At 42.4% G+C, this 26,052-nt stretch overlaps 1 protein-coding gene across 4 annotated transcripts in view; it reads right to left on the bottom strand.

Annotated features, from left to right (window-relative positions):
- Positions 1-26,052, bottom strand: part of LOC144688707 (scaffold attachment factor B2-like) — an 84,261-nt gene that overhangs the window by 13,090 nt on the left and 45,119 nt on the right. For all 4 annotated transcript variants that reach the window (XM_078555574.1, XM_078555573.1, XM_078555575.1 and 1 more), the window contains 3 exons: positions 22,006-22,148; positions 12,804-12,963; positions 10,365-10,462 (listed from right to left, as the gene is read on the bottom strand). In XM_078555574.1, the coding sequence (XP_078411700.1) occupies positions 10,365-10,462; positions 12,804-12,963; positions 22,006-22,148 (401 nt within the window). The remainder of the gene's footprint in view (positions 1-10,364; positions 10,463-12,803; positions 12,964-22,005; positions 22,149-26,052) is intronic.

Raw genomic sequence — 26,052 nt, 5'->3', positions numbered from 1 at the left:
AATTCACCAACTTCTCAAGGGCAATAAGGGATAGACAATAAATGCTGGCCTTACCAGTGATGCCCACATCACCTGAATAATTTAAAAAAGATGTCATGTTGTAGTTGGACAAGCTTCTGCATAGTGAGGGTTAGAAGCCAATTATGTTGCATGTAGAGACCAATGACATTGAATGAGTAGAAGTCTCCTACAATTAATTTAATATGCAGTTCCTGAAAATCTAAATAAGAGGCCCTCTGAAATACAATCTGTGGATTACCACCGCACCACGTGCTAGACAGTATAGACACGTGAATGTATGGCTTGAGGCAAAGAGGGAAGGATTTAGCTGTTTAGGACATGAGGGTGAGTTCAGGGACGGAGAGGCTAAACTGCACTGGCACCAAAATACTGACGGAGAAGGTAAATAAAACAGAAGGAAGGATTTAAACCAGTTTGTCAGGGTAAAAGCAACAGACAGCACAATTATAGGAAGCGCGCTGAAAGTAGGGAATACTCAGTAGGTTAAGAATGGCATTAGATTGAGGAGGAGCAAACAGGATGAATAGAAGCTTAAATGGAGCTTAAATAATTTAAATGGAGAGAGACTGCAGAACTCTGAGGTACAGAAGAATCTGGGTGCCCTGGTACATGAATCATAAAACTTTGGTCTCTTTATCTAAGGATATAAATGCATTAGAAGAAGCTTCACTCGACTGATTCCTGGAAATGGGGGGTTATCTTATGAAGGAAGGTTGGACAGGCTGGGCCGAAGTCCATTGGAGTTTAGGAGAACAAGAGGTGATCTTATTGAAACATACAAGATCCTGAGGGTACTTGGCAGGGTAAATGCTGAGAGGATGTTTCCCCTTATGGGAGAAACTAGAACTAGGGGACACAGTTTAAAAATAAGGGGTCCCCCATATAAGACAGGAATGAGAAGAAATTTTTTCTCTCAGAGGGTTGAGTATCTTTGGAATTCTCTTCCCCATAGAGCGGTGGAGGCAGGGTCATAGAATATTTTTAAGGCAGAGGTAGATTGACTCCCTCGTTAGTCAAGAATCTAAGGTTATCGGGGGTAGGAAAAATGTGGAGTTGAGGTTACAATCAGATCAGCCATGGTTTTATTGAATGGAGTAGGCCCGAAGAGCTGATTGGCCTACTTCTGCTAATTCATACATACATAAGCTCCAGAAAGAATTGTCAAGGAATGAAGGTCAGTGGCTTAAACAATGTACTTAAAGGTAATACACAAATAAATTAGGTTACCTGGCACTCTCCTGAACACTGAAATGCAGGGACACAGGAGTAATGTGTGCCCATAAAATATCTACAGCAGATGGGATATTTGTAACAAGGTGTTATGACTGAGGATAATGGGCGGGAAAGAGAAGCAGCTGGTTGCAGCAATCAGTTACAGGTCACCATGTGAGGTTACAGATGATCTGGTGCAATTCCAATTTCATTTGCCCCACAGTTGACAGCACCACCTTCAGGTGTCTAGGCCTCAAACTCTGACATTTCTTCCTTAAGCCTCTCCACCCCTCACTTCTCCTTTAAGATGCTCCTTAAAACCTACCTCTTTGACCGAACATTTGTTTAAATATTTCCTTCTCTGATTTGGTGAATATTTTTTTGTTTAATTATAATCCTGTGAACCATCTCGGGACACGAACATGTTAAGGTGCTCTATAAATTCAAGTGGTTGTGCTGTGCAAACAGATTAGGGAAGTAAATTTAATAACAATTCTGATTGTCCTAGGGAATTTTAATCTACTGAGAAATAACTGGTAGGAGGGATAAACTAGAGATGGTGGAGCAATTTAATGTTAGGAAAGAGTGACCATAACAGAATCAAGTTTAGCACTAAACTCACCATGGATAAGAAGAGTATAACAAAGTCTGCTAACTTTAGGAAGGAGGATATTTGGGGCAGTGAGGGAGCAATTAATACAGCTGGACTGGAATGGATTGCTAGAGGAACTAAAGGCTGTGGGGAAACTGGTAAACACAAATTACAAAGCCAATAAGAGAACCTGCATGGGCAGCAAAGTAAATGGTGCAAGGAATAAGGGCAAAAATGAGGCCATTCCTGAAATACAGATCTTCAGTACAGGCAAAAGTGAGAAGCTGGTAGACAAAAAAAACCTGCTAGGCCAGGCAATAACAGATGATGAGATTAGGACTGAGGGAGCACAATAAAAACAATGTAAAAGGTAAATGCATCTGACAGTATCATACAAAAACAAAGTCAAATTCCACAAGTACACTGACACCGCCTCTCTGACCCCTCTGCTGTCTTGGATTTGTCATGCTGCTTGTCCAACTTCTAGTACTGGATCAGCAGGAATTTTTTCAAATTAGATATTGGAAAGACCAATGTCATTACCTTTGGTCCATGCTGCAAAAACCGTTGCCTAGCCACGGTTGCCTTTTGACTGAGGTTAAACCGGAGTATTCATAATCTCAGTGTACTTGGGCATTTAGCTAAGTTTCCCATCCTCAAGAAAGCCTATTCCCATCTCTAACATCACTCGACTCTTACCCTGCCTCAGCTCAATTATTTCAAAGCTCCCTTGGCCGACCTCCCACATGCCACACTCTGTAAACTTGAACACATCAGTTATGTGGGTAGATTGGAGAAGCTGGGGCTGGGGCTGTTCTACCTAAAAATGGTTGAGAGATTTGATAGAGGTGTTAAAGTCATGAGGGGTCTGAACAGAATAAATAGAAAGAAACTGCTCCCATTGGCAGGAGGGTTGAGAACCAGGAGTCAAGGATTTAAAATGATTGGGTAAGAAACCAAGGCGACAGAGGAAAAAATATCTGGAATGCACTGCCTGAGTGTGCAGTGGAAGCAGTTTCAATCTTGGCTTTCAAAGGGGAATTGGGTAATTGAAGGAGAAAAAAATGTAGGACTACAAGGAAAAAGCTGCAGAGTGGGACTAACTAAATTGCTCTTGCAGTGGGTTATCATGAACACGAAGGGCTGAATAGCCCCCTTCTGCGCTGTAACCATTCTGTTATACCATTCGATGATTTTACATCCAAAACTCTTGAAGCCCATATCCTAATTCGCATCAAGTCCCATTCCTCTGCTCTTTGACTTACACTGACATTCATTCCTGCAACACCTCAATTTAAAAATTCTTACCTTTGTATTCAAAATGCTCCATGGCCTCGCCTCTCTATTTCTGTAACCTCTTTCAACCCTCTGAAATCTGAGCACCACCAATTCTGGCCTCGAGTATCTCCGATTTTAATTGCTCCACCAATGGTAGCTGTGTCTTTAGCTGCCTAAGCCTTAAGCTCGAAAATTCCTTCACTAAGTTTCTTCACCTCTCTACCTGTCTCTCCTTTTTAACCACTCCTTAAAACCTACCTTTTCAACCAAGGTCTTGGTCTAATCTCTCTCTTGATATGGCTGAGTCAAATTATAGTGTTCCGTGAGGTCCTAGAAAGCTTCTACTATGTTAAAGGCACTATGTAAATTCGAGTTGTTGTTGATGAAAGGGTGCATCTAGGGAGAACACCACCTTTGAAAAGTTGGGGCAATGATTTCAGGTACATAGTACCATTTCTCATGGAACAACTTGCTTACTCTCTCCCAGAACAGAAGGCTGATTTTCCAGGAAATAACAGCCTTTTCCAGCAAAAAAAAAATTTATAAGGAAGTGACAGGAAGGTTGATGATGCCAAGAGGCGCTAAGACCACAGGGCCAGATGACCTGAACCCTGAACTAAGTATCCCTTACTTAGGGAAATGGTCAACAAAACTGGCTTAATTTTGGTGGGGGTCTTTAGTGAAATATTAAAATTAAGAGCTGCACAGACTGGAGAGAACGGAACAAACCACCTATCTTTAGAAAAGGGAGAAAGGATAATCCTGGAAATCTCAGGTCTGTAAGTCTGATGACTATAATTGGCAAAATGTTAAGGGTATCCAAAAAGGTATTGTGAAACATCTAAAGAAGTAGGAAATCATCAGTGCAAGGCAGTAGGTCTTATGGGGTTGGTGGGGAGTGGATGGTGGGTGATGAGATAATACTTGTTAGGATTCTTTGAGAAGGTATCACAACTTGTGAATAAAGGAAATTTTACAGACACTGTTTATTCAAACTGCAAGAATTTTAATGTAGGACTGCACTCAGGGTTGGTCCTCAAGATAGAAGAACACAAAATATATAGGCTGTTACATATGAAGGGGACTGGCAACTGTTTGTGCCAAGAGAGTCAGAGTAGCCATATGTGGAGTGGCAGAAATAATTAACAGGTTCTCAAAGGGTCATTGTTTGAAGTGGAGACAAAAAACTGTCAAATGATGCAGATGACACCAAGAAGAAGCAAACACTAGCAGACTGAGCAGATGTACAGGAGTGAGACAAATTGGGGCGTTGGACTGAGAAATGACAAATGAAATTCAGTGTCAATGTGATGTGGCTAGGGAAGGAAAATAAATATTGAAACTACTAAATTAAATGGAAATGATGTAGGAAAGAAATGAAAGCCAGTAGTGATTTATTGAAGGCAAATCATGTATAGGCAACAAGAAGCAAATGAGGTACTTGTAGAGTATAGAAAATTTAAGAAAATACTAAAAAAAGGAAATCAGGAAGGCAAAAAGAAGACATGAGGTTGCTTTGGCAGATAATGTGAAGGTAAACCCAAAGGGTTTCTACAAGTATATTAAGAGTAAAAGAATAGTAAGGGACACAATTGGTCCCCTTGAAGATCAGAGTGGTCGTCTATGTGTGGAGCCTCACAAGATGGGGGAGATCTTAAACAGTTTTTTTGCATCAGTATTTACTCAGGAAACTGGCATAGTGTATAAGGAAGGAAGGGAAACAAGCAGTAGTTTCATGGAACATATAGAGATTAAAGAGGAGGTGCTTGCTGCCTTACAGCGAATAAAGGTAGATAAATCCCCCGGGCCTGACATGATATTCCCTCGGACCTTGAGGGAGACTAGTGTAGAAATTGCAGGGGCCCTGGCAGAAATATTTAAAATGTCCTTAGCCACGGGTGAGGTGCTGGAGGATTGGAGGGTAGCTCATGTTGTTCCGTTGTTTAAAAAAGGCTCCAAAAGTAAACCAGGTAATTACAGGCCAGTGAGCCTGACGTCAGTAGTAGGTAAATTATTGGAAGGTGTTCTGAGAGATCAGATATATAATTATTTGGACAGCCAAGGGCTGATTAAGGATAGTCAGCATGGCTTTATGCGTGGTAGGTCGTGTTTAACGAACCTTGTAGAGTTTTTCGAGGAGGTTACCAAGAAAGTAGATGAAGGAAAGGCTGTGGATGTTGTCTACATGGACTTTAGTAAGGCCTTTGACAAGGTCCCACATGGGAGGTTAGTTCAGAAGGTTCAGACATTTGGTATCCATGGAGAGGTTGTAAACTGGATTCGAAATTGGCTGTGTGGGAGAAGACAGAGAGTGGTAGTGGATGATGGCTTCTCAGACTGGAGGTCTGTGACTAGTGGTGTGCCTCAGGGATCTGTGTTGGGACCATTGTTGTTTGTTGTCTATATCAATGATTTGGATGATAATGTGGTGAATTGGATCAGCAAGTTTGCTGATGACACTAAGATTGGAGGCGTTGTGGACAGCGAGGAAGGCTTTCAGAGCTTGCAGAGAGATCTGGACCAACTGGAAAAATGGGCCAGAAAATGGCAGATGGAATTTAATGCGGAAAAGTGTGAGGTGTTACATTTTGGAAGGTCAAACCAAGGTAGGGCATACACAGTAAATGGTAGGGCACTGAGGAGTGCGGAGGAACAAAGGGATCTGGGAGTTCAGATACATAATTCCCTGAAAGTGGCGTCACAGGTAGACAAGGTTGTAAAGAAAGCTTTTGGCATACTGGCCTTCATAAATCAAAGTATCGAGTATAGGAGTTGGGATGTTATGGTGAGGTTGTATAAAACATTGGTGAGGCCAACTTTGGAGTATTGTGTGCAGTTCTGGTCGCCTAACTACAGGAAGGATATCAGTAAGATTGAGAGAGTGCAGAGAAGATTTACTAGGATGTTGCCGGGTCTTAAGGAGTTGAGTTACAGGGAAAGATTAAACAGGTTAGGACTTTATTCCTTGGAGCATAGAAGAATGAGGGGAGATTTGATAGAAGTTTACAAAATTGTGAGGGGTATAGACAGAGTAGATGCAAATAGGCTCTTTCCACTTAGATTAGGAGAAATAAACACGAGAGGACATGGCTTATGGGTGAAAGGGGAAAGGTTTAGGGGGAACATTAGGGAGAACTTCTTCACTCAGAGAGTGGTGAGAGTGTGGAACGAGCTACCATCTGACGTGGTAAATGCGGAAGTTTTTAGAATAAATTAGATAGATACATGGATGGGAGAGGTCTGGAGGGTTATGGACTAGGTGCTGGTCAATGGGACTAGCGGAATAATATTTCGGCACAGAAGGGTCGAATGGCCTGTTTTCTGTGCTGTAGTGTTCTATGGTTCTATGGACTAACTTGATTGTGTTCTTTCATGAAATGAGAGAGAAGGTGGGTGAGTGTGAGGTGACTAATGTTGAGTATATGACATTTGATAAAGTACCACATAATCAGCTTCTTAGCAAAGCTGACACCCATAGGCTTGAAGGGAAAGTGATTGCTTTTCAGACGGGGGACTTAGGGTGAGTGTGCAGTGGTTATCTCCCAGATATTGGTGTTGGGGCCAGGAGCACAGGCTGGTGATAAGGGCAGACGGGCACTAAATAGTACAGTTTAAAAAGCCAAGACTCCGGGCAGGGGGGGGTGGGGGGGGGGCACAGGATGGGTGTGGTCTTTGAAGGAGCCAGAACAAGTGGGAATATGGCAAATGGAAACCTTGGTTTTAGTATATACCAAGTATTGTGTGGGACATGGTACAAAAGCAAGTAAATTTTACTAAATCTTTATACATCACTGGTTAGGTCTCAGTTGGTGTATTGAGGCCATTCTTGGCACTTCACTTTAGGAAGAATTCCAAGGCCTTATCAGGTGCTGAGATTTACAAAAAATGGTACCAGGATACAGGACTTCAGCTATGAGCAGCGACTAGAGGAACTGGGCTACTTCTCACTTACAGCAGAGAAGGTTAATGAAGGTTGAATAGGTATTCAAAATCTTGAAAGATACAGTAAATAAGGGGAAATTGGTTACAGTGCCAGAAGGGCCAGTAAGCAGAGACGACAAATTTGAGATAATTGGCAAAAGAACCTGAGGCAGCATGAGGGAAAATATTGTTATGCAGTGAGTTATGCTGAGGAAGAACAAACTGCCTGAAATAATGGTGGAAGCAGATTCAATAATAACTTTCAAAAGTAAAATTTACTAAGCAATGGTGGGGACCAGGGGTAGGAAAGAATAGAGGTATGGGGAAAACTGGATAGCTTTTTCAAAAAGCCAGAGCAGGCACGATGGGCCAAGTAGCCCAGTATCATTCTATGATTCTAACATGTGAAAAGGATTTGGAGGAATTAGTGGACAGATTCCTAGCAGTACAACAGTAGTATTTAGAATTGTGGGCTTCATGTCACACAGAACATAACAAAAATCAAAAGATTTGATATATATATATTTATATTATATTATCTCCAAATACAGTAAAATAAGTAGTTCTGGTAGTTCTAGGGGTATTCAAGAGCACTAAAGTGCTCTGATGAGTTGAATTCTGAGAATCTGTTCATTATGGCCCTGAGAGTGAGGGAACATGGGATGAAAGACAGAAAAGGGAAAGTGAATGGGCTAATCAGATACATGCATGGGCTGGTCAATGTTTGAAAATTGACTGCCCAATGCAACAATCTAGGCTTATATGTGCATCCGCGAAAAGAAAACATCAACTGAGGGATGCTGCTGAAATGTGCGTTGTAACTTTGAACTCACCGGCTAGCCATATGAACCAAAATGATCTTTTCTGATCCTGGTCATTCCTATGTTCCAGTACTATGTCCCACACAATACTTGGTATATACTAAAGCGTGGTATCCTTGTTTAAAAACGGTATCAAAGTCAGTGAAAAGAGATCCCAAGACCCTTGACTCACTGCAGTTTTCCATTCCAAATAAAATAAACCACTTTCACATAGCAATATGATGGATCAGTAACAGAATCACACAGTGCAGAAGAGGCCCTTTGGCTCATCAAGTCTGCACCGACATGTGAGAAACACCTGATCTACCTACCTAATCCCATTTACCAGCACTTGGCCCATAGTTATGAATGTTATGACGTGCCAAGTGCTCATCCAGGTACTTTTTAAAGGATGTGAGGCAACCCGCCTCCACCACCCTCCAGGTAGCACATTCCAGACTGTCACCACCCTCTGGGTAAAAAAAGTTTTTCCTCACATCCCCCATAAACCTCCTGCCCCTCGCCTTGACCTTATGTCCCCTCGTGACTGACCCTTCAAATAAGGGGAACAGTTGTTCCTTATCCACCCTGTCCATGCCCCTCATCATCTTGTACACCTTGATCAGGTCACCCCTCAGTCTTCTCTGCTCCAACAAAAACAACCTCTCTTCATAACTTAAATGTTTCATCCCAGCCAACATCCTGGTGAATCTCCTCTGCACCCCCTCCAGTGCAATATAATGTGGCGACCAGAACTGCACACAGTGCTGTAGCCTCACCAAGGTTCTATACAACTCCAACATGATCTCCCTACTTTTGTAATCTATGCCTTGATTGATAAAGGCAAGTGTCCCATATGCCTTTTTCACCACCCCACGAACATGCCCCTCCGCCTTCAGAGATCTATGGACACACACGCCAAGGTCCCTTTGTTCCTCAGAACTTCCTAGTGTCATGCCGCTCATTGAATACTTCCTTGTCAAATTACTCCTTCCAAAGTGTATCACAGGAGCATCATAATGTTAGACTTAAATCTTAGCAGCATACTGTGTTAATTTTATTGCAGAGATGTAATTCAGTGATTAAAACTACAGTAAAATCTGTCACCAAATCTTCTACTTGAGTTAGCATCACAAGAATTTTACTCAAATCTGATTCCTAACAAAAATCAGTGACCAGGAATACTTCAACGTCCAACCAAACTCACCATTAAAATACACAAACAAGATGCAAGGTCATCGTCCATTTTCATTTGTAACTTTACATTACTTATTGCACACAAGTACCAACAAACCAACTGTACATTCTGATACAGTACTGCAGGAGGTTGTCATTTGGTCCAAAGTCTGCACTGGCTCTTTCGAAAAGCAATCGAGCTAGTTGCATTGCCTTGCTCTTTCCCCAAATATCCCTGCAATATTTTTCCCTTCAAGTATTTATCCAATTCCCTTTTGAAGGTTATTATTGAATCGGTGTACACCGACCTATCAGGCAATGCATTCCAAATCCTAAACTTGTGTATAAATGTTTTTCCACATGTTACAACTGGTTCTCTTGTTCATCACTTTAAACCTCTCCCCTCTGGTTATTAACCCTTCAGTCACTGGAAACAGTTTCTCTTTATTTACTGAACCCTTTAGCATTTTAAACACCGGTCAAATCTCCACTTGGCCTTCCCTGCTGCATGGAGACCAGCCCCAACTTCTCCAGTCTACCCAAGTATTATACTCTATTCTAGTACACCTCTTCCCCACATCAAAGCCTTCACAGCCTTCCTAAAGTGTGATGCCCAGCACTGTGGCCTAACTAGTATTTCATTAAGGCTCAGCACACTGTCCCAGTTTTTGTTCTTTACCTCAATTTATATGGCCTGAGATCCAATATGTGTTATCTGTTGCTTTAAATTGCTCTGCCACCTGTAAGATTTTTGCACAAACATCCTCTTTGCTCACCTCCATTAAAAACTGCAACATTCAGCATGAATTGTCTCACTAAAATGTATCACTTCACACTTTCCTGCATTAAATTCCATCTGCCAAGCAGAATAAATTTGCTTTTGGACTGAGATAGTTCAAATTTCAGCACAATTTCTGGCTGTAACCAGGGTGAATATTGCAGGTTTGCCCTTTACAAAACATGTACGATTATAAATTCTTTCCCTTCTAAATTTCATGAATTACTTCCCTTATTTCTCAGCTCCTGAAGGAGTCAGTGCCAGGGGTAACAGTTTGACAGATGCTGAGAGTTAAAACAGCTCATGCTGGTAGTCTAATTCATTCCAACCAAGCTCAGTGACATCCTCAACAAGCAGATATCGATAGAGGAAACCAAAACCAATACTCTGACCCAGGTTTTGAAGTAATTTCAGCACCTCCACTGATGCCTGGCTAAGATCAGCTGGCTAAGCAGTGACTAAGAATCAAATGCTGGACTTGGTCAGTCTGTATGATGCAACACATTTTTTTTGTCAGGGCAGCTATCAGAGATGGGTGCTTCCCCATCTTCCAGTGATCTGAAAAGCAAATTGAAACCATATTTACCTATCATCATAACGCCTTTTCAGAGTTTGCTCATAGCGCATCTCACGAAAAAGCTCTTCCTTCTCTCGGCGTATTCGCTCCTGTTCTCGCCTCCTCTCCTGTGGGGAAGGGACACAACAGTGGTATAAATGAACACATGCTTCATGACAGTACCTCCTTAAAGCTAACCTGCATGTGAATCATGTCATTTTTAGTAAGATTAATAGGGATTCTACTGTTCCTGGCTCAATATTTGTACCTGTCCAAACCAGTTCAGAAGGAGCTTCAAACTTTTAAAAGTTCCAGTAAATCACCACATGCTAATTTTCAATATTCTCCCAGCCTTCCTTTCGTCCCCATTCATTTTCAGATGGTGCCGTTCAGATCCTTATCCAAGTAAATCAATCTTTATGAACACTATTGCTTATCATCTATTAATACTGCTGAAAAGAGAGACATATGCCGAAGCTTTTCATTTTGCACTCATCAGGACAAACACAAGAATGCTAAATTCAAACAATCACAACAATTTATACCACAAGAGAAAACGGATGCTGATTTGTTGGCAAGTTGACTATGGCTGGCCAAGCCTTGCCATGGAAAAAGCAATATGGAACTATTGGCTCCTCAAGCTCCTGGGTAATTCAAAAAAGGCGCAAGGCTTGAACTGATGTTTGCAGAGAACGGGTCCCTATGTACAAATGTATGTCGCTTCTAACAAACATAAATGAGCCCAACTACTCTATTCCTTCTGTATTTTATTACTAGTCAAATTCCACTACACCGCTCATAATTTTCCACTCTAATTCTTTCAGAAAACCCGTTTTTCACCATCTTCCGCTTCCTTTTTCTCTCTATCTACCTGGCTTTCAATTATTCTTTCTCCATTTCTTACCTTTCAATGCCAATATAAGCCTGCAGCCAGACTGTGAATGGTGCAGAAATGGTCTCGTCCCTCTCTCTAGTTATGAAGCCATACTTCTATTCTCTTGCATTAGCATAATTCTGAAATTCCCTTCAGAATAGCCCAACTGCCACGGTAAAATATCACATTATAGACAAGGACCTCATTCTCATGACAAATAGAATGTTAATTAAAATTGCATACGCTAGTCTGGGGTGGGGGGGGTGGGGGGTGAGGGTGAGAGAAGATGATCATTGGTATGGTGCTTTGGGCATTCTATCATAGAAAGGATAGCAAATCCACAGATCACATACAGTACAGATTCACCAGGATGATGCCAGGGATGGAAAACTATAGCTACAAAGCTCATGATACTGGGACTCTTCCCAGTGGAATGAGGAGGTTAAAAAAAGACTTAGGAGTAGGCCATTTGGCCCTTTGAGCCTGGAGCATGAGATCATGGCTGATCAGGTTGTGGTCTCAACTCCACTTTCCAGTCTGCCCCCCATAACTCTCGACTCCCTTACTTATCAAAAGTCCGTCTAACTCTGCTTTGAATAAATTCGATGACTCAGCCTCCACTGCTTTCTGGGGAACAGAATTCCACAAACTACCCTCTGAGAAAAGATGGAAAAAAAGAAAAGTTAGGAGCAGATTTAATAGATATTTTTGAAACTGAGGGATGCTGCTCTTTCCTTTTTCATTCCCTATCATTTTTGAATATTTCATAGCAAGGAATGTTTAGTTCCCACTTCCCTCTGGATGAGGCCAAGTTTCTGTTCTTATTATATCACATTAGCACCTCAAATTCCTCAGTTTAATGTATATTGCATGATGTTTGCAAACAAGGATAGGGTTTTTTAAAACATTTAATCTTAGGATGAGAGCCAGCATGGGAGCCCATCTCCAATTGCGCTTGAGGTGGTGGTGGAGAGCTGCCTTCTTGAACCACTGCAGTCTGTTGGGTGTACATATACCCATAGTGCTGTTAGGGAGTTCCAGGAATTTGGCCCAGCAATAGTGAAGGAAGGGTGATAAGGGTTCCAAATCAGGATGGTATTTGGCTTGGAGGGGAACTTGCAGGCGGTGGTGTTCTCATGCAAAGGAGCCTTGGCGAGTTGCTGCAGTGCACCTTGTAGATGGTACTCACTGCTGCCACTGTGCACAGGTGGTGGAGAGTAAATGCTGTCTTGATGTCAAAGGCAGTCAATCTCACTTCGCCTCTGGAATTCAGCTCTTTTGTCCATGTTCTGACCAAGGCTATGAAGAAGTCTGGAGCTCAGTGGCTCTGGCGGAACCCAAACTGAGCAGTAAGCAGGTTGTTGCTGGGTAAATGCTGCTTGATAGCATTGACAACAATTTCCATCACACTACTGACAATTGAAAATAGACTGATACGGCGATAATTGGCTGGATTGGACCTGTCCTACTTTTTGTGGACAGGTTGGGCAATTTTCTGCATTGTCAGATAGATGCTGTTTTTCCTAATCATGCACCTTTCCATTTAGACAACTGTATGTTTTCTCATAATCTGCCCTTTAGTTTCCTTTCCTTACCCCTTCTATAAGCAATCTTTCTCTTTCCAGTGCCTCTCGCTCCAGTCTCTCTCTTTCAAGACGCATCCTCTCAATCTGCAGTCGGTCTCGTTCCCTTGCCAGCATCTCTCTCCCTTCCCGTTCCCGTCGGCTTTCTCGCTCCCACATCTCACGTCCTCTGCTGCGAAAAGAAAATAAACTCACCAGGATTCATTGAATTTTAAGGGCAGAGGAGATCTTTCGACCCATCAGGTCTGTGCCAGTTCTTTGAAAAATTATCCAATTAGTCCCAGTGCTCCATTCTTTGCCCATAACCCTGCAAAATTCTCCTTTTCACGTATTATCCAAATCCATTTGAAAGTTATTACTGAATTTGCTCCTGCCACCTTTTTAAGCTGTGCGTTCCTGATCACTGGCTGCATAATTTTTTTTTTTGGATTTGCCAATTACTTTAAATCTGTGTCTTCTAGTTACTGACTAGTTATTGGAGAAATGTGAGGTGATGCACTTTGGCAGAAGGGATAGGGAGGCACAATATAGATTTAATGGCACAGTTCTAAAGAATATGCAGGGACAGGGAGGCCTTGGGATTCATGTGCACAGATGGAAGGACATTGACAGAGTAGCTGATAAAGCATAAAGGATCTTGGGCTTCGAAATAGAGGCATTGAGCACAAAAGCAGGGAAGTTATAAAGCCCTGGTTAGGCCATAACTACAGTATTGAATCCAGTTCAGGTCACAAAACTTTAGGATGTGGAAATCCTTGTGAGGGTGTAGAGATTTATCAGAATGGTTTGAGGGATAAGGGAATTTAGAGTCACAGACTCAGAGTCATAGAGGTCTACAGCACAAAAAAAGGCCCTTCAGCCCATTGAGTCTGCGCCGGTCAAACAAGTACCTAACTATTCTAATCCCATTTTCCAGCACCAGGCCCATAGCCTTGTATGCCATGGCATCGCAAGTGCACATCCAAATACTTCTTAAATGTTATGAGGGTTTCTGCCTCTACCACCCTTTCAGGCAGTGAGTACCAGATTCCCACCACCCTCTGGGTGAAAAAATTCTTCCTCACATCCCCTCTAAACCTCCTGCCCCTTACCTTAAATCTATGCCCCCTGGTTATTGATCCTTCCACCAAGGGGAAAAGTTCCTTCCTGTCTACCCTATGTCCTTCATAATTTTATACACCTCAATCATGACCCCCTCAATCTCCTCTGCTCCAAGGAAAATAACCCGTCTATCCAATCTCTCCTCATAATTAAAACTCTCCAGCCCAGGCAACATTCTGGTAAATCTCCTCTGCAATCAAGTGCATACACATCCTTCCTATAATGTGGATTCCAGAACTGCACACAATACTCCAGCTGTGGCCTAACCAGCATTTTATACAGTTCCAGCATAACCTCCCTGCTCTTATATTCTATGCCTCATCTAATAGAGGCAAGTATCCCATATGCGTTCTTAACCACCTTATCTACCTGACCCGCTATCTTAAGGGACCGGTGGACATGCACACCAAGGTCCCTCTGATCCTTGGTACTTCCCAGGGTCCTACTATTCATCGTGTATTCCCGTGCCTTGTTTGTCCTGCCCAAGTGCATCACTCACACTTATCCAGATTAAATTCCATTTGCCTCTGATCAGCCCATCTGACCAGAGTGTCTACATCTTCCTGTAATCTAAGGCTATCCTCCTCACTATTTACCACCCCACCAATTTTCTTGTCATCCGCCAACTTACTGATCAACCCTCCTACATTCAAGTTTAAACCATTTATATATCCCACAAACAGCAAGGGACCCAACACCGATCCCTCTGGAACCCCACTGGACACAGGCACCCAGTCACAAAAACACCCCTCAACCATCACCCTCTGCTTCCTGCCACTCAGCCAATTCTGGATCCAATTTGCCAAATTGCCTTGGGTCCCATGGGCTCTTACCATCGTTTTCAGTCTCCCATGCCAGTCTCCCAGATCCCTCTTGTCAAAAGCCTTGCTGAAGTCCAAGTAGACTCCGTCAAATGCATTCCCCTCATCTACACACCTGGTCACCTCTATGAAAAATTCAATCAAATTGGTCAGACATGACCTCCCCTTAACAAAACCACGCTGACTGTCCTTGATTAATACCCATCTCTCCAAGTGTAGATGAATTCTGTCCCTCAGAATTGCTTCCAATAGTTTCCCCACCTCTGAGGTTAGACTAACTGCCCCTGGTTTATCCCTTCTTCCCTTCTTGAATAACAGGACCACATTGGCTGTCTTCCAGTCCTCTGGCACCTCTCATGTGGCCAGAGAGGTGTTGAAAATTATTGCCAGTGCCCCTGCTATCTCCTCCTTTGCCCCACTCAACAGCCTGGGATACATTTCATCCGGGCCTGGAGATTTATCTACTTTTAAGCCTGCCAGACCACTTAGAACCTTCTCCCTTCCTATGCTAATTTCTTTAATTATATCACAGTCCTTCTGCCTGATTTCCATACCCACGTCTTCCCTCTCACTGACACAAAGTATTCATTTAGAACCTTACCTACGTCCTTCCGGCTCCACAAACAACTTACCATTATGGTCCTTAATGGGCCCTACTCTTTCCCTAGTTATCCTCTTACTCTTAATGTACTTGTAAGATAGCTTTGGATTTTCCTTTATTTTACCTGCCAATATTTTTTCATGCCCCCTTTTTGCTCTCCTAATTTACTTTTTAAGTTCCCCCCTGCACATTCTATACTCCTCTACTGTTTCCGCTGTTTTGAGCCCTTGGTATCTGCCATAAGCTTTCCATCTTCCTCTTTAGCCAATCCTGTATATCCCTCGACATCCAGGGTTCCCTGGATTTGTTGGTTCCACCCTTTATCTTTACTGGAATATGTACTCTCCCTATTTCCTTCTTGAATGAGTCCCAGTGCTCTGACGCAGATTTACCCAAATGTAGCTGCTCCCGGTCCACTCTGGCCAAATCATATCTGATCTTATTAAAATCAGCCTTCCCCCAATTTAGAAGTCTGATTTCTGGCCCATCCTTGTCCTTTTCCATAACAACATTGAATCTAACGGAGTTGTGCAATCTGCGCTATTTTGCACTATCTGCAAAATACTCCTCCACTGATACCTCTACCACTTGCCCAGCTTCATTTCCTAAAATTAAGTCCAGGACCTTCTTGAATAACAGTACCACATTGGCTTATTCAAGAGTCTACACTCCTGTACATATGTCTCTTGTAGGACCTTCTACGTACTGGCTTAAAAAGCTCCCCTGGATTAAGAATTCTGCTCCCTCTAAACCTATCACACTATGACTAACCCAGTTAATGTTGCGCAAGTTGAAATCCCCCACTATTACTACCCTACTATTTTTACACTTCTCTGAAATTTGCCTATATATCTGCTCTTCTATTTCTCTCTGACTGTTTGGGGGCCTATAGTACAGTCCCAGCAATGTGATTGTTCCTTTTTGGTTTTTCAGTTCTACTCATTTATTAAGGTTAGGCGAAGCGGAGATGGTTTCCCTTGGAGCAAGGAAGATTATGGGGAGGTTTGATAGAGGTGTTTGTAACAGGTTTAGGTAAGGTAGAAAAAGAAACATTGTTCCCATTAACTAATTGTACAAGGACAAGGGCACACAGATTTGAGGTCTTGGCAAGAGATGCAATGGTGATGTGAGGAAGAACATTTCTACACAGCAAATGGTAAAGGCCTGGAACTTGCTGCCCATGAGGATAATGGAAGTGGAGGTAATCAATGATTTCAGAAGGAAATTGAATGGGCACTTGAGGGAAATAAACTTGCAAAGCTGCATGGAGAAAGCACGGGAATGGGACTGACTGGACTGCTCTACAGAGTGTCGGCATAGACTCCTTCTGACTCGATAACTCTAACAGGCTGTGGGTGCTGGGGTTCACATGGGGCTTTCAAGTCTGAGATTGACAGATTTTTGCTCGCTAAGGGTATCAAGGGATATGGAATCAAAGGCAGGTGGAGGGATTTAGGCCAATCAACATGATCTCACTGAATGGCAGAACAGGCTTAACAGGCTAGAGTCTACACTCCTGTACATATGTCTCGCTGCCTCCTACATTATTCTATATTTGAGTTGGAAGATCTTTATGTAGTTGACAATTAAGAGATAAAATGCGGTCAATTTGCATATTTTCTCCAAGATCACTCTCAGCATGAAGGCACTGCTAAGTTTTCACTCTTGCTACAAAGCATGCTTAGTTTCTCAACTTATTTTGCTACCACAGAAAACCTTTATTGTCATCTAGAATAAGTACTGCGACTCAGTCATACACAAACTTCTGCCTTTTCTTGTGAGAGAGTGCAGCAACTAACTTTATTCACTTGGCTATGCTAGTAGCCTGTACTGTTATACAGCCCCACCATTTATAATGGGCACAACTGTGGGAGTGCGATTTACCCACTGTACGGAAACAGGGCAACACAATGGCAGTGCTCTATAGAGATTTCCAACCAGGAGGTTTTTAAGTTGGTTTGTCTCAATATAGTCCCCCATGTGTTGCTTTCTCTCATTAGTAGTCTACCCTGTGTATTCCGATGACTGGAACAGTCTCAGGTACAAAGACAAGCTCTCTCTGTACGACGCAGTGAGTGGGCTGACAGACAGGTGGTGCTGAGTGGGGAATGTACAGCGGGCGGGGAGGCACTCTGAGCCAGTTACAGCTGAACACAGCCTAGCCTCCTGGACAGACACAGGTTCCTCACATCACTGGAGCCTGAAGGGAGCAGCATGTGATGAAAGTTCAACTTTTATTTCGAGTATTATTAATTGCAATGTGATTGGATGAGTTCCTCTGCACATCACTAGCTGCTGATTTATCTGAGTAACTTTTTTTTTCTTAATTGCCTCTATGTTCACAGAAATAAGTCACTTTTAACTATTAAATAAAATAGAGGGGAATCAATCTCCCTGAAAGCTAAGCTAGTCTCTGCGCCTGTGACAAAACTGTAATAAATCAGGGTCCGATGTGATTTTCTCATTCAACTTCTTCAGCCTGAGGTAATAAAGACACGATTACAGTTGTCCTCATGCCTCAAATCCGGAGCTTCATATTCATGGGAATGTGCTGCTGCAACAGACATCATATCCTTTGATGATGCCACTGGCTAGTTATGAAGTGGTGGAGAGAAGAAAATGTGGGGGTAGTGGGGGGGTTGCTGTGGTTGTCACTGAAAGACTTATGGCAATGAGGTTGAGAGGGTAGAGTCACTTAGGGTCCTGTTTATTTCTCCATTTTTCTCACAATGTCTAATTGTAATTATTATAATCATTCCCCAATGAATCTCTGAAACCCTCCAAATTAGAAATATTTAAGACAGCAAGTAATGTATGAGGACAAATAATGTTTCTTTATTGAACAAACTAGTTAAACTAGTAAAGAAGCAATGAAATCCACAATAACTACTGCGGATAACAAGCTTGTAATCTCATCCTTAGTGGCATAGAAAATTGCTAAAGCAAAAAAAAAACAATTGCTGAGGAGTTGATATTGCCATGTGAAATTATAAAGGAAATGTTTAGAGAGCAGAAGAGCAAGGACAAGCTGAATAAAACTGCAAGATGTAAGAACTCAATGTTTTGCCCAGGGTTAAAGAGTTGATGCATTCAAGAGGGAACCTTAAGTCTGGAAAGTTCCTGCCTATGAATAGACTACAGATATGTTTGAATCCCTGCATTCAAGGAAAAAATGTTCTTTGTTGAGGTAATAAACTACATGAGGGAGGCAGTGGCATAGTGGTATTGTCATTAATAATCCAGAGACCCAGGGTAATGCTCTGGGGAACCAGGTTTGAGTCACAGGTTTGAATCAATAAAAATCTGGAATTAAAAGTCTAATTATGACCATGAAACTATTGCCGATTGTTATAAAAACCCATCTGGTTCATTCATGTCCTTTAGGGAAGGAAATCCTTACCTGGTCTGGCCTACATCTGACTCCAGGCCCACAGCAACATGGTTGACTTTTAACTGCCCTCTGAAATGGCCAAGCAAGCCACTCAGTTGCATCAAACCGCTATAAAGAGATAAGGAATGAAACTGGACGGACCACCCAGCATTGACCTAGGCACCGGAAACGACAACGGCAAACTCAGCCCTGTTGACCCTGCAAGGTCCGCCTTACTAATCCTAACTAACATCTAGGGGCTTGTACCAAAACTGGGAGAATTGTCTGACAGACTAGTCAACAACAGCCTGGCATAGTCACTCTCACAGAATCGTACCTTAAAGATGATGTCCCAGATTCCACCAACACCTTCCGTGTGTGTGCTGTCAACATCCGACTCCAGACCCCATGAAGGCATCAGCACCCCGCCACCGCAACCCATTCCAATAAATGCTGGCCTAGCCAGTGATGCCCCATCTTGTAAATTAATTTTAAAAGTTTCAAGTCCCTTGCGTGAGAATACTGAAGCTAAACTGCCTCCCTCTTTAGAAGAGCCCACTAACATTTCAGGCTGCTCCCTCTGAACCAAATGCTGCTGGAGATATTTTGTTGAAACTGCTCATTTACATACGAATGAGTAGGCCACTCTGCCCTCGAGCCTGCTCTGCCATTTAATAAGATCACCGCTGATCCAATTGTAACCTCAACACCACATGCCTGCCTATCCCCGATAACCTTTCGCCCCCTTGTTATTCAAGAATCTATCTAACTCTGCCTTAAAAATATCCAAAGACTCTACTTCCATCGCCTTTTCAGGAAGAGGGTTCCAAAGGCTCTCAACCCTCAGAAAAAATTCTCGTCTGTCTTTAATGAGCGACCCTATATTTTTAAACAGTGACGCTTAATTCTAAATTCTCTCATGAGGAAACATCCTCTCCATATCCACCCTGTCAAAGACCCCTCAGGACCTTGAAGGTTTCAATTAAGTTGCCTCTTGCTGTTCTAAATTCCATTGGATACAAGCCTAACCTGTCCAGCCTTTCCTCATAAGACAACCTGCCCATTCCTAGTATTAGTCTAGTAAACCTTCTTTGAACTGCTTCTAACGCAGTTACATCTTTCTTTAAAAAAGGAGACCAGTACTGTATACAATACTCCGGATGTGATCTCACCAATGCCCTGAAGCGTAACCTCCCTACTCTTGTAATCAATTCCCAGCAGTGTTGGTGTTGCTTCTTCCACAACACTGAAATTATTGGTCCCATTTAGTACAATCTGCTTTGCAAAACTGGACCTTCAGTAATGACACCAACTAAAACAAAGTACTAAGCCAGTAAGTTTAGCATGAAGTAAAACAAAAAGTAAGATAGTTACTTGGTAGTAGAGAACTTGCATATTGCTGCAAAAAAGACATTGTGGCTTTTTGCCTTGCACTCATCAGGACAGGTGCAAGAATACCAAATGTTAAAGGGAACAACAATTTATACTGCATGAGAAAAAGGTGCTGATTGGTTGGCAGGTGGACTCTGATTGGTCAAGGCATTGCCCTGGAGAAGGCGCCAGGGAACAGTTAGCTTTTGTTTAAATACAAAAAAGACATGTTGACTTTGATTCGTGGAGGCGTTGCCATGGGGAATGGATCAGGGAACAGCTGTCCCCTGTACTTTTGAACCTTTTTCATTCAAAAAAGGTTGAAAATATTTGTTCTACTTGCAGGGGACAGGATAGGCAGGCCAGACATTCCAATAATTGGTGGATCCCATCAAACAGCATGTCCCTTCAGCTATTTAAAACAGGCAGAGTTACTGACTATACTCAACCAGCCCGTGCTTGCAAAACTCAGAATATAGCATCCAACATTAGATGTGAGTCTGTGATTGGATAGCACTTACTGAACAATTTGAAGTGTGCTAAGAATTATACCAACAACCAGTTTAAGATCATCAGCTGAGCTCGCAATGTGGCTCACTTTTGCTTGCTAGAAGCTACATATATTTACACGCAGGGTCCTGCCCTCTGCAAACAAAGAATATGCCCAGGCATTGCACCATTTTCAATTGAGCAAAAGCATGAGGGACAACTGATCCTTGTCGCATTCCTCATGGCAATGCTTTGACGAGAGCCGACTTGCCTTTTTCGATTTTAAAAATAACTTGGGGGATAACTGTTACCTGGTGCATTCTCCATGGCAACACCTTGACCAAAGTCCACTTGTTAACCAATCAGCATTCTTTTACCATGCAGTATAAATCGCTGCTCCCTTTGAAATTCAACATTCTTGCGTCTGTCCTGACAAGTGCAAGACGAAAAGTTTTGATAGCAATAAGACATTAAAATATATTTAAAAAATACTATCTGTATAACTAATTTTCATACTGAAAATATTACTAGTGTCACAGTGGGCCTCCAGATTTTGTTTGTGATATGGGAGAGATCCTGGGAAGCAAAGAAGTTGATAATCCCTGCTCTACTGTACACTGTATTTCACTACTGAAGAAACCAACGACTATGCAAACCGTAATCCCACACCATTTATAGCGGATTAGAACGATTTAAATAAACAACTTGACATTAAGGAGGTGTTGCTTCTATATATTTATTCTTGCATTCAGTAGATGTTAATGAGGTGTGAACACAGCTGTTAATTTAATGTGGTGAGTGAACACAGCTGTTAATTTACAAAATAAGTTGAGCTTTCTGCTAAAACACTAACAACTCAAATTGATTTTCATGCAAATGGTTAATTGCTTTCGCTTTTTGGTTGATGTAAGCAACTGCCCCTTTTAGTGGCTGGATATTTGTGGGGGATGAGATTGTAGTTTCAATGAAAGGTCTGCAGGAAATGCGTAAACACCATTCTATGAAGTTTCTGCATGTCATCCAAAGTTACAGCAGCTGACTAGGAGAATCCCTCAGACGTTTTAACCCCACTCTAGCAAACACTGATGAGCTTCATTGGCGCCTTTTAACATTGCTACCTTGGCTGTGTGCACTTTCAGCTTTTGTGTTACAAACATAGGGCAAGGCAGATCTTTCGCCCAAGTACAATCTATGAGTAGAGGAGAGGCAGGGGCGGGGGGGAGCGGGGGTGTGTGTGTGTGTGTGTGTGCGTGTGTGTGAAATGAAGGGGGTGGGAGGGTGAGGGATGCGCTTTGAAGAAGTTCTCAGTACTCCTGCTATCTATTTTGAATTGCTTACCCCTCCGACATTACATTGCTGTTGTCAATGTGCAGCTGTCCCTAAATTAATATGCAGAATTGCATCATTTTTCTCACTCAGAGCAAGGGAGTAGAGATCTTAAATTCAGCAAGTTGAACTGACCTGTGTCGCTCAATTTCCCAGAAGTCTCTCTTACAGTCCCAATGGCGTTCTCGCTCTCTCAGTGCGATCAGTTTGTCAAAGGATACGAAGTCTCTTCCTCTATCTCTGCTGTGAGATCTTCTATGTCGACTTCTGGACCTTGTCTGTTTTCCAATAGAAATAAAGTAATTGAAGGTTAACTCCAGCCTAAGATTGAATTCATTGGCACTCTAAACCCTACAGTTGTGCATGTTATTTTGAACAATGATCAAAGTCTTCTGCAATTTAAGTCCAATATAACCAATGTCAAATCAGCAACGCATAATCTGACTTTGGTTGATACATCATTTGCAAAAAGCAATCCTCTGAAAAGCACACCACCTGAAGTAAGTGGATAACAACCCATGACTCCTGTCAGCTTTGCTGTCCAATGGAATACTAGGTATTTTGTACTTCAAGCCAGCCACTGAGTGACTTAAAGCCAAGATTGCATCAAAACCAACAATAATCATAAACATCTGATGAAGATAATCCCTACCATCTTTCAGATGAGAAATTAAATCAAAGCCCCGTCCACCTGCCCTCCTTGATGGATATAAAAGATCCCATGGCATTATTCAAAGAACAGGAGGAGAGCTCTCCCTGGTCTCTGGTCCAATATTTAGCCCCCAACCAATATCAATAAAACAAATGAGGTCACGTACCTCACAGCTATTTTTGTGACTTTGCTATGTGCAAAATGGTTGCTACATTTCCTACATTACAACAGTGGCTACACGTCAAAAAAGTACTTAATTGATTGTAAAGTGTTAAGGGATGTCCTGTGGTCATGAAAGGCTATATATAGGGGAGCCGGCGAGAGGAGGGCCGCGAGACAGGCAGCCAGCAGCACCTAGGGGAGCGGGCAAGTGGAGGGCCCCGAGGCAGGCAGTCAGTCCATTCCAGTCTGTGGCTCCAGAGCAAACTGCCCATGTTCCGAGAAAAACCAAGTTTGATGTCACAGGAAAACAGGTAGTTGATTGGGTGGTGAATATTCCTCTTGTTTATCTTTCAAAAAACTTGGGTAATTTTAGTAATTGGAGGGTTTTATTAGTAGGGGAAGCTTTACTAATAGTAGTAAAGCTTACTAGACTGGCTGGTGAGTTTATTTCCCATTTATCTTTGCTAGCACATCTCAATTGGGGCAAGTAGAACATTTATCGAAATGATAATATAAGCACAGACAGAAGTAGAGAAATTAATTTAAATTTATCAGTAAAATGATTAAACTTTATGAAAATGGCAGGGCAGATGATGTGTGACAGCTGCAGAATGTGGGAGCTCATGGACACCAGTATGACTCGAGGCAAACATGCCTGCAGTAATTGTCTGCTGCTGGAGCTACTTTGACTCAGTCATTGAGCTGGAGGCTGAGCTGCAAACACTGCAATACATCGTGGAGGGGGAAAGTTACTTGGACACTGTTCCAGTAGGCAATCATATCCCTTAGGATAGGATGGCCTGATTTGGCCCATGGTCAGGGACAGGAGGGTGTGTCTGCGAGCAAGGCAGGTAAGGGGACTGAGAAAGAAGAAGTGGAGGAGCCTCTGCCTTTGCAATTGTTCAACAGGTCTGAGGTTCTTGCAGCCTGTATGAAAGAAAGTGGGGGCTGCAGGGTGAATGAGCAAATTGACCATGGCACCATGGTGCAGGAAGCCAAGGGAGAGTTAATAGGAATGTAATGGGAATGTTAATAGGAATAGGTAGTCAGGAACAGAACAGTCAGGGGGACAGTTCTCTGCAGCCAAGAATGAGAGTTCAGAAGGCTGTGTTGCCCGTCTGGTGCCAGGGACATGTGCGCTGGGCTGGAGAGGAGCTTACAGTGGGAGAGGGAGGATCCAGCTGTTGTGGTCCACGTAGGTACCAACGACATAGGTAGGTCCAGGAAAGAGATGGTTCTTACAGAGTATGAGCAGCTTGGGCTAAATTAAAGAGAAACTCAAAGATAATAATCTCTGCATTATTACCAGGGCCATGAGCAAACTGGCGTAAAGTAAATATGATTAGAGAGATTAATGCGTGCTCAAAGGCTGGTGTGGGAGAAGTGGGTTTCAATTTATGGGGGACTGACACCAGTACTCAGCAAAGTAGGAGCTGTACTGTTGGGATAGTCTTCACCTGAACCGTACTTGCACCAGTGCTCTAGTGAGTCATATAACTAGGACGGTAGAAGGGCTTTAAACTGAACAGTGGGGGCAAGGGATCATGTGAGAAAAGATGTGATAAATTCAGAGAGGGCAAGAAAGCAAGGGAAATGACAATCAGAGTGTGGCAGGAAGGGACAGAGCATGCAAACTTAAGGGTTAAAGTAACAACTTTAGGGAATAGTGACCATATGAATTTTACATGAAGTTTTAAAGTGAAGTAGTTCAATCTGAAGCTAAGGTCTTTCATCTTGTTAGGAAATAGAGATAGGTTAACTAAGATATAAGCGTTTGTGTGTTAAACTGAAAGGTATACCTTATTCTTAAGTTTAACTTATATTTTTTTTATTTGTGGGTTAAAAGGTGAAACCTGGGATCTAGTTTCATTTTATAGTGGAGACAGCAGGTCTAAAGCTCTGTTTGTATACCTGCATTTCTAATGAGTTTTATGACTGTGGAAGAGAAATTAAAGCAACAGGGGTCCAGAGAGGGAGACCCACATCCACACCCACAGAGAGAGGGAGAGGGAGAAAGCAGCAGTTTGTGTTCAGTTGGAAGAAGGTGCCAGAGCAGGCAGAGCATGAAAAAGGACAGAACAAGTCTCAAACTAAAGAAGAAAGTGCCCAAATCCAAGGGAGTGGAACAGGGAAGGTCCCAAGAAGACCCGCAAGTCAAAGAAAGGGCAGGAACATGGAAAAGGTCCTGTCAAGTGAAGTTAAGAGTGAGGAGCAGAGGAAGGCTCCAAGCTTTAAGGAAGAGAGGCTGCAGGAAGGACATTTAAAGCAAAAATGGTTTGTGATAAGTCAGAAGATCGAAAGAGACAGTCTGTAACTCTTTACCATGGGCACGTGTAAAGCAGTGCTGTACTGTTGAATGCTGAGTCGGTGAGAGTGCATGGAAGAAAGCTATAAGAAAGTAGAAGATAGCTTTCGTAACTTGTCTTATTCTTACAAATCTGTATACATCTGTAAAGGTATAGTTGTGAGCGAAGGTGTACTGTAACATAGTTCATCTTTTCTTGTTAAATAAATGTTTTATTCTTTTGTTAAAAGTTCATCAGCTGGCTTCTGTTCAGTAGCTACTCTCCACGTAACTAAACAAAAAAAATAAAAGTTAGGATCCATCAAGCCGGGTTCCACCCCGGGATCAGGCTTGTCCAGTAGTAACATCAGCTGACAAAGTGAATGGGCAAGAACAAGGCAGATGGAATATAATGTGGAAAAATGTGAAGTTATCCACTTTGGTAGGAAAAACAGAAATGCAGAGTATTTCTTAAATGGTGAGAGATTGGGAAGTGCTGATGTCCAAAAGGATCTGAGTGCCCTTGTTCACAAGCCACCTGAAAGCTAACCACAGAACCAAAGAAAAGTTACAGGAAGAGGTACATTCATCCCATCATGTCTGCACCAGCCAAAAAAAAGAGAAAAAAGGAACTAGCCGCTCATTTTAATCCCACTTTCCAGCAACTGGTCCATAGCCTTGCAGGTTACAGCATTTCAGATGAGTTTAAAATGAGTTGGGCGTTTCAATCTCGACTACCAACTTAGGGAATGAATTCCAGACACCCATGACCCTCTGGGTGAAAAGCTTTTGCTCATGTCCCTTATAATCCTTCTACCAATCACCTTAAATCGATGTCCCCTGGTAATTGACCCCTCAGCTAGGGAAAACAAGTTTTTCCTGTCTACCCTATTTAGGCACCTCAATTAGGTCACCACACAGTCTCCTCTGTTGTAAGGAAAACAACCCTAGCCTATCCAATCTTTCTCATAGCTGCAACTTTCAAGCCTTGGCAACATTCTTGTAAATCTCCTCTGCACTCTCTCCAGAGGAATTTTGTCCTTCCTATAATGTGGTGACCAAAACTGTGTACACCATTCCAGCT

Source organism: Cetorhinus maximus, chromosome 13, assembly GCF_964194155.1.
Source record: "Cetorhinus maximus chromosome 13, sCetMax3.hap1.1, whole genome shotgun sequence".
Taxonomy (NCBI): domain Eukaryota; kingdom Metazoa; phylum Chordata; class Chondrichthyes; order Lamniformes; family Cetorhinidae; genus Cetorhinus; species Cetorhinus maximus.
This window is presented reverse-complemented; position numbering and strand designations above follow the sequence as displayed.